The sequence below is a fragment of the Atractosteus spatula genome, chromosome 5, assembly GCF_055471065.1.
Source record: "Atractosteus spatula isolate fAtrSpa1 chromosome 5, fAtrSpa1.hap1, whole genome shotgun sequence".
NCBI lineage: Eukaryota > Metazoa > Chordata > Actinopteri > Semionotiformes > Lepisosteidae > Atractosteus > Atractosteus spatula.
In genome coordinates this window covers 28,733,385-28,749,292 of record NC_142710.1, presented here as the reverse complement: position 1 = coordinate 28,749,292, position 15,908 = coordinate 28,733,385, and the positions used below count along the sequence as shown (strand labels likewise).

General features: G+C 42.5%; 1 protein-coding gene across 1 annotated transcript; it reads right to left on the bottom strand.

The window, feature by feature from the left end:
• Nucleotides 1–95: 95 nt before the first annotated feature.
• got1 (glutamic-oxaloacetic transaminase 1, soluble) lies at nucleotides 96–12,773 on the bottom strand. Its single transcript, XM_088917760.1, has 9 exons — nucleotides 12,486–12,773; nucleotides 9,592–9,773; nucleotides 9,159–9,282; nucleotides 6,504–6,616; nucleotides 6,215–6,319; nucleotides 5,338–5,488; nucleotides 4,364–4,529; nucleotides 3,910–4,052; nucleotides 96–2,702 (listed from the first exon to the last, which is right to left on the bottom strand). The coding sequence occupies exons 1-9, from the start codon at nucleotides 12,592–12,594 to the stop codon at nucleotides 2,563–2,565; spliced, it is 1,233 nt and encodes a 410-aa protein (XP_088773886.1). The 5' UTR covers nucleotides 12,595–12,773; the 3' UTR covers nucleotides 96–2,562.
• Nucleotides 12,774–15,908: the final 3,135 nt, after the last annotated feature.

The following is a 15,908-nucleotide window of genomic DNA, read 5'->3' as shown; positions in this document are numbered from 1 at the left end:
CTTCATGTCACATCTAAAACTTAGTTATTAAAACTTAGTCTGGTAAAACAGATAACTTGGATAAACCAATTACAAGAAGTACAAAACAAGCATAGTTCATAGTTAGAATTTATTTGTATGCTTTTAAAGGGCATGTGGTTAGGGTGCACATATACTGTAAGTTTGTATACCCATTACTGTATATTCATAGATACTTGGGAAATAAGCCTAAATATTTCTACCTCACAACTATATCACAATGAAGGGTTACATTAGACCAGGAGATGCCACTTCTTTCACTGTGCTAATGAAAGACTATGTGATATTAGTCAAATACGCTACAGGATTTTCTGGTTAAGAGAAGCAGAAATCTGTTGTGCGTAAAGAGTCAAAGCACTTGTAAAAGAATGATGATATTTGCAACGTAATCAGTGGCTTCACAACCATATCCCCCACAACCGTCACCATCACCTCACCCTGAACAGAAGCCTTAATCTACCGTACTGCACCCGTTTCAGAAAAAGCTGGTTACAGAAAGACAAAATACACCCTGAGAGACACGAGCTTTGAGGGTGCTTTGTTTCAAGGTTACTGAGTCATCACAAGCATTGCACTTGTATACAACTCAAATAGTGATGGTCCTTAGATCCAGTAAAATGTCAATATTTCAAAATTTCTTACAATATGTTCTTTAAAAAGGAACAGATTTTACTCCAGCATTTAACTTCTCTTTATAACTTTGGTAAGTAGGCCAACATAAAATTGTTTACTTCGATTTGTATGAAGAACTTAAGTATTGTTTAAAGATTTTGAAGCTAGCTCAAGGACTTAAAAATAATTTAGTATTGTTAATATAACTTACATTGTTAATTTACAAAGAGAGGTTTCACTTAGAAGTAAAAGTGCAGATCAATTAGTTGCCTGTCAACCCTTTCAGAGCTAAGAAGGAAATGTGCATTTACAGTATGTTTCGCACTTATTATATTGAGCATTGAGGTCCGTTTTGACAATAAAATGTGCATTCAAAAAAACTATGCCAAAATGTATACAAGAACTGAGATGCGAGACACTGCTTCTGAAGTCTCTCGATCCCAGTGTGCCTGAGGGTTTTCTAGGGCTCCTGCAGCAGTTCTGTTGCCAGCCCTGCTCATGGGGGCTGGTATTCAGTCCAGCTGAGCTCTAAATGGCCACTGTTGTTTGATGACTTTGTAAGTAAGCAGATGAATTAAGACATTCATTTAACTTGCTTCCTTGGTCAGCCTTGAGTGTGAAAAACTGATTCCCTGAGGCTACAGTTTCCAGCAACTTCAGAATACAGAATGCTATCTCTGCCTTATTCTTGCCTGGATAAGCTCTGGAACAAATTGCCACTGTGGCTCCGATACAGAACTGCCTACCTATTTCTGACTACACAGCTTTTACTAGCTGATCCGTCTTTGATTGAACAGGTGGCAATGAGACAATTCTCCCACAACGAGCGTTTTTCCTTCTGCAGGATTTGAGTTGGTTACACTTCAGGTAGCACACCTGGACAGTTATGAAACAGAAATGCCTTCCATTTGACCATTTAAAAGCTGAAAACAAAGTTACTAAAGTGTGTCAGGTAGAAAGCAGAAATGAATGGGATTGTGGACTCGGCTAAAGTACAAACCGGAACCAAGCTTATGAACCACTGTTTTAAAGTATGAGTGCCTGGAGCGCTGGGAGGAGCTGTTAAATGGGTCCATCAATGAGCTGATCTAGGTGGTTACAAAACGCAGCTAGACTGAAAACACAGACAAAAACCAGCCCAACAGGATCAGGGATCCCATCTTTACATTATGTTTGTTAATTATACAAGATATGATGAACTGTGTCCTAGCATGTGGATTTTTTGGGTTCAAAAAGTGTTCTGAAAAGATGTTTGTCCTGTTTTTTCCCCACTTAATTTTGATAGTCCTGATTTCAGACATTCAGTCAGAAAATCATCTAGCTTATTCTTCATTTAAATAAGAAAATACAACTGCACAGTTATAGTCAATGAAGCAGCTTTTAACAACACCGTGACCTGGAAGTAATGTTGCAAGTAATTATACTTCAAAATATTGAAACACACCTACTGAGTTATGGCCATTCTGTGAAGCAATTTCTATTAAAAACACCTGATTTTGTACATTAAGATTCAAGCTGAAAATGAGGGTGTATTTTCTCAGTCTGCAAAAGCCAACAATCTAGTGCACTCTCTCTATGCAACTGTGATCGACATTTGGATCTCCATGTAGATCAATAGCAACTGAAAGCTACATCAAAGTGCTCACTTTATGACCTTTAAAAAGCAGTGAATTACAGTACACAGACCTACGAAAACTGCTCAGCTAAGCTGAAAGAAGGTGAGGGAGAAAGTGTGGAGGAGCTACACATCTGAAACCACAACCTCATGCACTTGTGGGTAGTTATTTGTGAAATGTATCTGCTGGCAAACGCCAGCTCAGCCAGGTGATGCTGCAGAGGCGGAGGAGCCTGCCGCCATCTAATGCAGCACTCCCAGTGGATTCCCGCTCCGGATATCGGAAGTGCTAGGAGTGGCTGGGCCCCAGCCAGGTCCTACTGAATCTTGGTGATGGCTTCATGGATGGACTCCGCCACGTAGTCCAGGTTCTTGGTGGTCAGGCCACACATGTTGATGCGGCCGCTGGCCATCAGGTAGACGTGCTTCTCCTTAATCAAGTACTCCACTTGCTTGGCTGCGGAGGGAGGGAAGGGGAGAGGGGAGGATTAGAGGAAAAAGAAGAGCAGGCAGCGTGCGAGGGCCTCCCTCGTGGTCACGAATGACGAGTCTGAAGGAATCCGTTACCAATCAATCCATCCTATCTGCACTGAGGTAGGAAGGAAAATTCCCTCAGAGCAGAGGAACAGCCGTTTTGGAACTGTGACACATGTGAAAGCAATTTAAAAGTTACCGTCTCGACTCTGTTCCACTGAAATCAGGTTTAGTGATTCAATGCATGGAGGAAAAGAATAAGAGGTATAGGATGACTATGAAATTAAGACGCATATGTGATCAAGATTGCCATATAACCTGTGCACACCACAAACTAAATCTGAAACAAAAAAAGTGGGAGTATGAGGAGATCGTTCTCATGAACAATGACAGCCGATTTCACTGACAGAATGCCAGTAGACTTACAAGTGATTTTATACAGTCGTTTCTCCAATGACGTGCATCCACATTGTACGAATGGGATATAGCGCAACTATTAAATCAGGGAATATTATTGATATTGTGCGAAGTATAGTGTGAACTAGCACCTCAAGCACAGGATAAGGAGTTGCGTGTGCCATTGTTAGGCAGGAATCACCTGTATGTTCATAAATGGAAGTTGTGAGGTTTGCTGGATTACTTCATTATTTTGTACTTTATAATATTTTCTGCCTTCTTTATTCTAATTATGGGTGACCAGGGTGACAAAGATCTGTATAGAACGTGCTGTACAGTAAAAGTGCAGCTAGAGAGCAAAACATATAACTAATCTTTCAATCTTTTATTAATTTTATGTACTATATATTGTATTATTATTTGATGTATATTCTTTGATTTAGTGTATTTTTTTTCTGGATGGTATCATTATTTTTTGCACCTGCCCCTCCACCTATTTTCCCCCATTAAAACAAGTATTTATATAGTGGGATTTTCTCAAATGGAAATGACTGTACTTTAGAATGCATGGTGTACCCTTAGGTGCACAATGGAGATGTTTGTGACTTCTGGTAGGTTTTGTTCCCCATTGTATACACCTCTTCACTGCTCTGTGTCGCACATGCTTTTCCACAATAGAGAGGTCTGAGCAACCCGACCTTATAAGCCACCTGTACTTCCACTCTACACCACGTCAGAGTGCTCGCGGCTCCGCGAGGTCGAGACAAGGCACGGCAGGGCACTGTGTAACCTACGGTTGAGGCCTGTGAAGCTGAACATGCCGATCTGCTGGGTAATGTGGTCCCAGGTTCCAGGGGTGCCCAGGGCCAGCAGCTTGGCCTTCAGCTGAGCCCTCATCAGCAGCACCCTGTCCGCCATGGTCTTCACATTGTCCTTCCTGCACCACAGGAGAGCAGTGAGTTACGTCACATACATTGCAGCAGGAGAATATGTATAGACATGCAAGAGATTGAGCTCTAAAGACTGCTACTTCTGCAATTTTACAGGTAATAATCAGGAGTATTAAATGCAGTTTTAGGGTTCTGTATGACAGAACAATAGCAGACAAAAACTTTGTGGGGGCAGGAAAGTTCATGATCTAATGGATATACAATTAAACAAGCCATCACTTTGTGCAATAGTGCCCAATGAAACAGACAGCGTGCTCCACCTCCCACAGCAGATTAATGACCCAGACCAAGGCCGTACCATTCTGCAAAGAGTTCGGGGGTGTTGAGTGTGAGCGAGACAATGCGGGCTCCCTGTGAAGGAGGGTTGGACCAGGTAGTACGGACTATCTTCTCCATTTGCGAAAGGACCCGGGTCAGACTGTCTGAATCCTTGACCACAACTGTGAGGTTGCCCACTCTCTCGTCTGAGGAGAGAAAAATCACAAATGACCTCGATTTCAAAAACAAATCTGTTAAATGAGCCATCGGCATTGTTAAATCTGGAACAGATTTGAATAAAAACAATGATTAAACTCAAGATTCAGTTTACTAAACCTTTTCCTAAATTTCCTTTCCTAAAATCTACAAAACCTCCAAACATTCCTAAAAAGAAGAGATAACTTTGAACAATAGGGCATTTAACCAGGGTGAATTATACACACCAATTGTCCCAGAGTCACAACATATTACACTGTTAAAATAAATTTCACAATAGATTGTGTGCCTGAAAAAAAAGTGTTGATGTGTTCCACCCTCACTTTCCAGTAGAACTGTACAGAAATGCAAGATCTTCAATAACAGGTAAATGAAGCTTGACCAGTGAAAGTGCCCATTTGAAGTACAGATGAGGCCCTGTAATCTCTACATGACCAGTTCAGGTCTGGGCCGTCATCAGCCAACAGCACCTGGGATTCCACACACAGCAGCGTGCACAGAACTGCCTCACTGGGACGTGCCATGTGACTGAACTGAGCGAGTCGCCTCAGTCCTGTTCTTGATGCTTAGCCTCGTGAAAGGGCACTGATAAACCGAAGGCATGAACTGCAGTGGCGGAATGCAACACACACTTGCTGTCCAGAGGAAAAGCACGCATTGCCCTCACCCCCTCAATGAGGTATAAAGGCCTCAACAGTTAAATCATCCTGGTTCACAACAAGCAGTTCTGAATTGCGGAATACTAAAAATACTTAAATGATCCCAACTTTTTTTTAAAAAAAAAGAGAAAACGCTTACTGTAAAGGCCAAAGTTTTTGGAAAAAGACTGGGCACAGAAGATCTCAAAGCCCTGAGAAACAAAGTAGCGGACTGCCCAAGCATCCTTTTCCAGATTCCCTGAGGCGAAGCCCTGGTAGGCAGAGTCGAAGAACGCAAAGAGCTTCCTCCTCTAAAAGAGATGGAGAGGAGAATGACACGTGGAGACTGTTAGATCCAGAAAACAGCTTAAAAACACCCGCAGAGCCAAAATGTTCATGAGATGCTGAGATCTAATCTATTTAAATAGAATGTCGTAGACACGCAACAAGTCTCAGTGCACTACAGTGGACGTTCGAGATGAGGTTTAATCTGTGATGAAAAGTTAACTTTCCAGTAGACATCACACTCAAGGTGTATCCCTCCCATAGTCCCCCAAATTCTAGCAATGTTACAGAGGGTTTTATAGGTCAAGTACAGCTATGGTCACCCTACATTATTACCCTGAAATGGGGTTTATGAGTGACCATTACTTACCGACTGGAACTGTAGTAAAAAAAAAGTTAAACACATCACATAGTGGCAATTTCTGATAATGTTATCTCCACCTTTTAGTTATTTCTGACAGGTCACATACAGCAAGTGTCTGTTTAAAATACACTCAAGCTAGGTCTGGAATAATGAGCCCAGGTCAGATTTCTACAATGCGATACTCGTAAGAAATGTCTTGTTTCTGCTAGGAAAGTTTCACAACTCAAATCAGAGACCATACAAAATCAGCATTAGGTTTCCATCAAATTAAGACGCTTCAGAGCAGAAATGTATTAAATTTATCTCATGAAGCCACGGAGTCGGGAATCAAACCCAGCCAACCTCGGTCCCTCCAGTGGGGCCTCCCCTCTACGGCCTCAGACCTCACCTTCATGACATCCGCAATCTGCTTCCACTCATCTGGGGTCGGGTCGGTGCCTGTGGGGTTGTGGGCACAGGCGTGCAGCACGAAGATCGAAGACTCAGGGGCATTCTACATTTAGAAATATGCAAGGAGAAAAAATTACATCTCAATGCTGCCATAACAATCCCTCATAACAACTCGGAAAACGAATACTTCAAGAATTGCAGAAAAAGCGTCTGAAGTCTACATGAAGGGAATGCATCACTAAAACGAGTTCAGGCTTGGACTTGCACCAGTCCTCTCTGAATCTCACCTCCAGGTCTTCCAGGAATCCAGGCAATGCCAATCCACGCTTCTCCGCATCCCAGTACCGATAGGCACGGATATCTTTGAACCCAGCATCTATGAAGACAGCGTTGTGATTCTCTAGGGAGAAAGAGGTGTAGAAAAGATGATTAATGCACATGTGGAGTACTGACACTACAGTTAACTTTCATGTTGTACATTTGACCTTGGATGCTTCCTTATCATTTCATTAAAGAGAAGCCACCACCCTCGGGGACTGAAGCAGACGCACAAGTTTGAACACTGCAGACTGAAGAGGTTTAGGATACCGGAGAGGAGCGCAGTGTCTACAGCGTTAAAACCCATAAACAGCACAAAGTCCACTCTTAAAGAGAGCACAATTTCCATTCTAGCATAATTTTTCTGAAGGCTAACGCCCACACAAGCTATATAAACTAGTGAACTGAAGAATACAGCATTAATAAAACTTGAATTCACTGTGCTGCATTTTAACGTGAACTTTATCACCTTATTTATGCATTTTTCCAGAAACAGTCCAGTGATTTAGTCTATTGAATGTTAAGCTTTGTGTAAATCAGGAAAAAAAAAATCAGAAAGGAACAAATATGCCCTGCATATCAAGAGAACAATGTTTTCATTTTAATCCTTTTCAAAAGGATATTTTGATTCTAAGCATATTTTATTGCTTTTAGAGAAAAGGTGTGAATAACTATCACGGTACAAGTCCAAGACGCACAAAGCAGCCCCACTATATTACAGATCCGGTAGAGAACTAAATTTTTATGGAAATCTGGGCAGGCCACATTGTACAAGCCTGAAGGGTAAATTAGATACTCTAGCTAGGTTAACAGCCCTCCTCTTAACTGTGCCATAATGGCATAATGCATCATTAATAACCAATTAGTCAGGACCTCGGTTTAATATCTCATACGAAGGACAGAAGCTCCCACGGCAAAGTGTTCCTGGTCATCAGACTTGGATATTGCTTTGGAAATTCTGCTCCAAAGTGAAGGGAACCAACTAGTGATCCACCAACACCACTAACAGCAGCAAACTGGATTTTCTTGGAGCTCTTCCATCCCAGTTCTGACCTGGCCCAGGGTCTGCAATCCAGGATTGGGGCTCCACACTGTTTTAGGCTTTACAGGAAGTGCTAACAGGTCAACAACCAGAGATCTGGCAAGCATGCTAACATCTCTTAATTGAGACTGATCCATTTAAGCCATTCCGAGCTTAGCTGGAATAACACGACAACACAGATCTCCAGGACTGGAGCTACAGATGCCTGGACCAGACCAGTCTGTGGTTAGCCTTTGAGATCTAACAAGATCGGGCTACAAGGTAGTAACCCTGATATCAGCAAAAGGTTGCATTAGTTATCACACAGGCAAGCCTCTTGCGGCAATTCAAAAGAGCTAAATGACCAAACACCCACCATTCAAAAGAGAAGCTTTTCAGATTTGTTCTGTGAAGCAGCAGGCTGCTCTGTGCAATCACGAGTTATTCAGTGGAAATGCACAGGGGGCAAAAAGGCTGGTCACATACATACAGAGGCTGTCTAAAATAGTCATGGAACAGGTAAAGGTTTATTCCATGCTGAAAAGAGAAGAAAAGAAACCTGTTTGGCAAGGAATAAACCTTTTCTTGCTCCTTTGCGGCCGACACAGCCACCTACTTGAACCTAAATAGTCATGTATGCACTGTCTGGGCATTAAGACACATCAGACTAATTCCATGTCAAAGACATTTTAAATGTGCAGTCTACAATGTCTAGACAAAAGTCTTAAACTAAATTCCTGAAGGGCCTAGAGTCTTATACTTTTAGTTCCACCTGAGCCCTTGAGTACAAAGCCGCAACTGCAGTTATAAGCAGTAAACAATTATTTTATTCACATAACTGTAACGCTGTAATTCTAACTGGGCTTCAAGGTGACTTACAGGGAACTGTACCATCAGTGAAGTGAACATCTTGAGTAATCAAATATGAAAGATATTTGGGAAATATCATATACACATGTAAGGAAATTATTAAGATGTTTAATTCAGACATGCTAGTAAAAGCATTAGCATTTTTCGTTTTATTTAATGAAATGAAATCTTTTTTCCGTGCTTGGAGTACGCTGGGGTGTGCCATCTCCCAGTCTCTTTCTGAGCAGGATTTTTCCATTTAGAAAATATTAAAGAAACATTGTGCATTAAAACGTTTCTCGGGTGTAAACCTCTTAGCCATGGACCAGTTTTAATTTGAAACCGAAACAATTCAAGTTACTGTATTTGCATCTTCAGTACAAACGTTTGTGGCGATTTGACATTACGTCTGAACGTTCTGGTTTTCTGAGCTCGCTGGAACCCCTAACTGGATTCAAACTGAAGCAATAATGCTGAGAATTTCAATAGATATATTATACTTAATGTCTGATTTAAACATACGCCTGAGATTTTATTGCTACCAAAAACAATTTAGGAGAAACCTGCAGGGAATTACTGTATACTCCAGGATATTACCCTTATACAGGTATTTAAGAAACCTTAAAAATGAATTTGGGAAAACTGAAAAAGCATTAAGACCTAGAAAATTAAATAAAATGTCAGAAAAATCATCAACACGCACATCTAGCGCGTCGAGGTCAACTGCATCACCCTGCTGCACGAGCACACTCACCCCAGGATGGTGAAGAGATGTAAATGGGCGTCGCGGTGTTATTGATGCCATTGTACCAGCGGCGCAGAAACTCGGCCCCTATCTTCAGGGCTCCTGTCCCTCCCAGACACTGCACGCCCCCCACCTGCGGCACAGACAGGAGCTCAAGCACCGCAGCTAAAGACACTCCACGTTCTCCGCGTCAACAAGAACGAAATTCAAGAGCTAAGATCAGCTGGTATCTCGGTATCTACGAATTGCAGACCTGAAACAAACTCAAAAATGTTTCTCAAAAGATTCAAATCTTTCTCGAATCAAACGTCCTGTCAGGAAAACCTAAACAAGAGAAAGACAATTGACCCGAGGTAACAGCCGAGCGAACAGCTGCTGCGATAACTCATCTTCGACTATTAGCCGCGAGCAGCCAGCACAGAGGAGCGGAGCGGAGCAGTACCCTGTTCTCCTGGACGGCCGGGCTGTCCTCTCCCAGGGCGATCTTGGAGGAGCTGGCCCTGAACTCGGGCAGCCCCAGGATGGGCAGGTACTCGTGGTTCAGGCTGGAGTCATTGGCAATCAGCTGCTCCACCTTCCGCACCACCGGCAGCACCCAGGGCTGGCAGGCATCCGTGCGGTAGGCTGCAAGGGAGGGAGGAGATCAGCGAGGACGACCGCCACCGCCCCTATCAAAATAAACTCATTGACGGTATAGAAAAAGTTTACAAATTTCGAATGAAGCACAAAATTTTGAACTTTGTGAAAAGTACTGCGAGTCTCCATGTTATCACAAAACCCCGGTCTCACTCTGGGGCGAGAGTGAGAGGTCCCATGAATTGTGAAGTGAAGCGGCCCTTCCTGCTCACTAGTCACTGTAATGACTAATGTGATGTACGAGGTTGTGCAGCACTGAAGTGTTCCAATGTGATCTGCATAGTTAACAAGCAAGTTCCATTTATTGTCAAAACCGTCTTGAAGTTGACAGCAATGTATTCTTGTTCACAAGTCTGCTTGTTTAGAATGTAAGAGGGCCACGTCACATCATCAGATGCTTTGTTCTCTTGTTCTGAATCACAGAATACAGTAGATTGCTGTGCATACCTGGAAATTTAACCTATTTTGTAATGAAAATTGGAGGTTTTATAAGTTACTGTGTACATTTTGCTTTTCGTGTGGTTTGAAATGCACTCCTCAATGCGGATTCTTTTTAAAGCTGAAATATAAAAATAGCGTTGCAGTTCCCCTTTAATTGACTTATTTAATCATAACGGGAATGCTCAAACAGAACTTTTATGTGTGAAAAAAATAAATAATCAACAAACAATTCAAAGAAAATTCAGAAACAAAGATGCTGATTGCCCTAGTATTCATCCCCTTAGCTATGGCAAACCTCCATTAGTTCAGGTGCACAAAATCACTCTGATAAGTTACACAACTTGTTGAATGACCTGTTTGCAAGGCACAGAATGTTTTACAGTAGATTAGTAAATTGATATTTAGTGGGGTACAGCTCTAGCAGTATGTCAAAGATGGCAAAAGGGAGGTCTTTTTTATTTGAACAATTTATTTAAAAAATAGATTAAAAAAGCTTCCATATTAAAATATACATTGTAAATACCAAACATCCACAAATGCATTACTAAAACTAGTGGAACTATTTCCATTAGGAAAGAATATGAAACAAGGAAACTCAAAGTATGCATTAGGCACCAGTGCAAGGATCTGAGGTGTTCAGACCGAACTTCAGATCGTGGGCTCAGGTTCTGGGCAGAACACCCGTGCAAGATAATGCATTTGGATTGCTCCAGCACAACGCCCTGCAGCTGGCAGGGATGCAAACAGCTGCTTTTGAATTTACCAGGATGGTGAGAGTTGGGATTAAGGGAAGGGGAGTATAACAGTTATTACAACCAACAGAACCGGAAAGGTTATGAAACACACAAGGCTGTAAAACAAAACCCTACTGCACCTGCATTAGACTACCGATTCTTCCACGACACACTGCGCTTAAGAGCCAACCCACACAAGCCATGTTATGCCACCATTAATTTTCTCCCAGTTCATGTAACGTACTAATCCTTAATCCTGCAGTGCCAGTCAGTCGAGAGCCCAGACACCGAGCCCAGCTGCTACCCGGCCTCTCAAGAGCGCAGCATGCTCGTGTCATTACAGTCATAAAAACTACCAGACTGAAAGTAATTCAGATACACTGTGAGCACAATGTCTGAGCAGTTTTTAATTAACGGTTTACATTTCGAGCTGAAGACAGCGCAGCTCGCTTTTCTGAACCTAACAAAAACGAGCCTGTTTAAAACGAATGCACTGTACTGTATACGCACGTTTAAAAACCCCAAGCTGCACAATCATGCATAAAACATTAAAGCAAAGACAATATGCACAATACAGACCAAAGTGTTATCTTTTTTAAGTCTTGAGATCGTCGTAATGAGAGCTGTGCCTTCAAAGAAGTTACACACGTTTCTCAACTAATGAGAAGTTAGGATTCGGACACTCTTTGAGAGGCGGGAGAGCCCAAGTCCTTCACCTTTTCCTGACACCAAGGCTCTGCTTTTTGTACCGCTGCCAAGAACTGCGCACAGCTGCTGTGAAGGCCGAGCGAGTGTCCTGTGTCCTCTGTCCTCACCGTCCCTGAACCGCCTACAACCTTCACACTCAGCGCCGTGGCCTGTCCGGCGTCAGCAGCACCGAGTCACCGCCGTGCCCACGGATTTGCAGAACTCGAGCCTTATTTTACACTTTCGGTTTACGGCCGCGGATTCGAGATGTTAAGTGCCCATTTCCTAAAACAGTCACCCCCACCTCTCAAAAAAAATATATCAGTGTCACGAGCACTACAAACGTTCCCAGCAGCTGTAAACACCTCCGTTTTTTTTTTAGCTTCCAGGGCATTAACCCAAGGAATAAAAAAATAATAATGATTAATAAAAGAAACGTCTGTCTTGGTTTTCCTGGACTGGATATTTATCCCACTTCCTGAAGCGATTAAAAAGCTCCTGCAGACGGATGTGTGTGAACGTTTGTTGATTCAATTCCATATCTGTTAACTCGGGAGATGTTAACGCGCTGTGGGGTGGCTTGATGTCGGTATTAAAAGTTACGGGAATCAGATGTTACTCTGCAAATACATGCCGACGCAGCACCGGGGAACCGCTGCTAACAATATTTCCGGCTGCATTAATGACAAGCGAGTGTAGAGAACGAAAAGGGGGAATGTGCATGTTGAAGAAGTGAAAGGTTGTTTGCTACAGGCTCTGATAACGCAGGTTAACTGGTCTTGGAAAGGCATTCGGTAACCTAGTAACTCCCACAGTGTGTAACCTTGCTCCTCCTTACCTCCAACTCCCAGGTTCACCTTGCTGGGGTGTTTGTCCTCCCTGAAATCCGCTGTCAGCTTAAACACGGCCACCGGAGCGGCCTGCGGCACCTCGGCGAACAAGGACATGATGAGGGGGAAATGTTTCTGTCACGGAAACAGACTCGAGTGCCTGCGAGCTGGAGGCCGTGCCAGTGCGGAGGAGAGAAGACAGCAGCTTTTCACCTTCACCCTAGGAGAGGAGGAGGACAGCCAACAGGAACTGACGGCTGCGCCGCCAATCCCCGCTCAGAGTTATACAGACACGTGGTGCTGTATGTCCTCTTCCGGGTGCCGTAGTACACAGATGAATGACCAATAACCACAAAAACGCCAATAAAAGGATGCTAAGAAGCGATTGCTGTTACTGCAGAAATAATGGACTTGTGAGGCAGTAAAACGGGTGATAGCTGTGAGATACCCTCTTATTGGCCGCAAAATGGAAATCGTCGTCAGCTCTACGTAGGGATCAGTGGTCACCTTGCAGATTTTTATGTCCTGCAAATGGTGTAAAGAAGAACTGCGTGAACAGCAGATTTTGTTTCTCGCAGTTTGGCACCAACCTGTTTTGTGCCAGTAATGTAGAATAATGTATCTATCTTTTTAAAACCGGCGAATCGTTACAGATTGTAACGTAGATAATAATAATGTAAATAATAATTTACCTTAAGAAGTAATAATAACAATTATGGTTTTTTTGTTGTAAGCGATACACGAATTATACAAATACACATGTCGTTTTGTGTACAGCTCGTTATATTGCGTAAGGCCCGGTTATGTAAGAAGTCTGGGCTGATTCACTGGATGATGTAATCGAAAAGGACAGTTTGTCCTAAACCGAGGCGTGGGATGATAATTTCGGATTTAAGAAGAGTCAGTTTTCGTAATTGCGATGAAAATGTTATCAAATTACACCTACAAAAATGTATATATACATACAGAGGGCACACGTGGAAACTATTTGGAAATGTAAAACTGAGAACAAGAGGCAGATCTTTACACAAAAGGCTGTGGGAGTCTGGAGCTGAAATGCGCTGCTCTTGAGTGTGACCTTTCTTATATCCTTAAAGCACATACCAGTGTCCGGTTTTCTCCAAGGGCTGGGCAATGAAGGTGTGATTACCCACGAGTTTCCCTGCATTAGCTATGACATCTGCCCTGTCCACACGGTGTCTTCTGAGTGCGCGATACTGTAAAATTCAGAATACAGAAGTTAATGTGTAGGGTTCTTTTTGACTTGTACTGAAACTGGACACGATCAAGAGGACACAAGTGCAAACTACAGGGAAGTGCACTTAAAGCTGAGGACCGAAGGTACTTTTTATGCAGTGTTTAGAGTATTGAACAATCTCTGTCCAACTCTATACCCTGGAGTCTTTTAAGAATTGGCTGGGTGATATCCTGGGTCATTTAGCGTAACAACCACACAAGCTTTTCAAACAAGTTTTCAAACTTTCTGATGTCTTCGTATAAAGAACTAAAATGAAGAGCGCACGTCTAGATAATTTCAGTTGTTACCAGGAAAACAAATATCACTAAGGTCAAAAGAATATTTAAGTGAACGTTTACAAGTGGGGTTTACTTGTGAATTATCCTTTACCCATGAATAATACAGTTGTCTCCTAACGGTCTGATGTGGCAAGTTCTTTTTTTATCGCTGTTAGAACCCTTAGTTGGCATTAGTACGACTGGAGTTTGCACCTTAAGCGCTGGACAGTAGGACGGAGCGATAACGAGTGGGTGTGTGAGAGGCGTGTTGCAGTCGCCTACCAATCGTTTATTTTCCCATGAGACCACGTAAGTTACACACTGTTTATTTCAAGAGTCAAGGTCTTATTGAGACCTCAAAAGAATTGTTTGCGCTATTTTTTAAATACATCCAGAAAACGTTCTGCGATATTATTAAAAAAAATAATGTGTACCCCTAAACCCGAAACCCAAACGTAATATATCACACTTCACGTGTTAGCCCTATAACCGCTTGCAAATTTGAAATGTTGTTAATTATTGGTAGGCAAATAAGTACGTATTTTGACACTGAAGATAACTAAAACATTTTGTCCATGCACATTTCCCACAAGGTGGCGCTCGCAGCTAACGCTACAAAGCTCAAGACTACATCTTTTTGACGTAACCTTCCCAATGAAAATGTAAGATAAAAATTTCCATTGCATGTCGAGTATTGTTTTAAAACCACACTCTAAATAGTATGGATTCAAATGAGATGTGACTTAGTTAAAGCTTAAAGGGGAAAGGGTTAAAAAAATACCATAACATGTTAAAACGCAAAAATCTCCGTAAATTACAGTACTAAACAGATTCGTTAATACGATGATGACATTTACCTTGAAGATGTAGGCTTGAAGTGGGATCACGCTCTTGAGATGGAAAAACATTGTATTTTCTTCATATGTCTCTCCACCTGTATCCTACAGAACAGAAGCATTGTCTGTGTTACTTGTAGACACAAGTACATTTGAACACCTCCAGTTACCCGCTCTTTAATGCGCTGTAAGCGATTTCGTCACTCTGCCATACAGGTGGATGTAACAGGACACTGTTCTCCGGCGGCTGGAATAGCGAGAGTGGAAAGCCTGTCCTTCAGGTATCCTGTGACAGTCTGTCACACATAAGGAGCCTGCTTGCGTATGGTCTTTACAGCAGGCACAGCTATTCAGATTTAAAAGAACGTCTTTGTGCAGCAGGCTCGACGAGCCACGCAGGTGTGGTTCCAGATACCGTTTTCCTGACATTAATGTTTTCCACTGTCATGATGACAGTGTCTGTCATTGTAATGTCGAATTATCAGCATTAAAATACGAACTCTGTCTATCCTAAACTACTTATTAATACAGCAGTTTTATTGGGACAATACTTACATTGTGTTTATTGTCTTCGATAAAAAGAAAACTTATTGCGGTGCTGTTTTTGACTTCAGTATATATTAAAGCAAACTAGCACAATTTTTGAAAAACAATTAGTTATATTCCCAAGTAGGAAGTACACCAAGTTACAGACACACATTTCCTCCTTGATTCACTGTCCGGCTTCAGACAGAAAAGGAGGATATTAGTGGAGTGCATGCGTATACTATGAAGATGAAGTGCGCGGTATCAGCTGGATGAACCCCAGGCGCTGTGAATGTCCGCGCCAGCCACCTCGGGGGCAGCTCCTGCTCTCTGGTGAGCTATGTGCCCCAGCCAAGGGCCCAGGAGGGAGACGGCCCAGCCCCCTGCACTTGCATGGCAGCCTCCTCTGCCCCCGTGTGCCTTGTACGGTGCATGTTTTCATTCCTAGGGTGAGAGAAGGGTACGTCTCACCTGTCAGTATTGCAATTATCAGATTTGTGGAGCTCACAGAACAGGTCTCAGGGCCTGAGGACCTGGGGTTATGATGTATGTGTT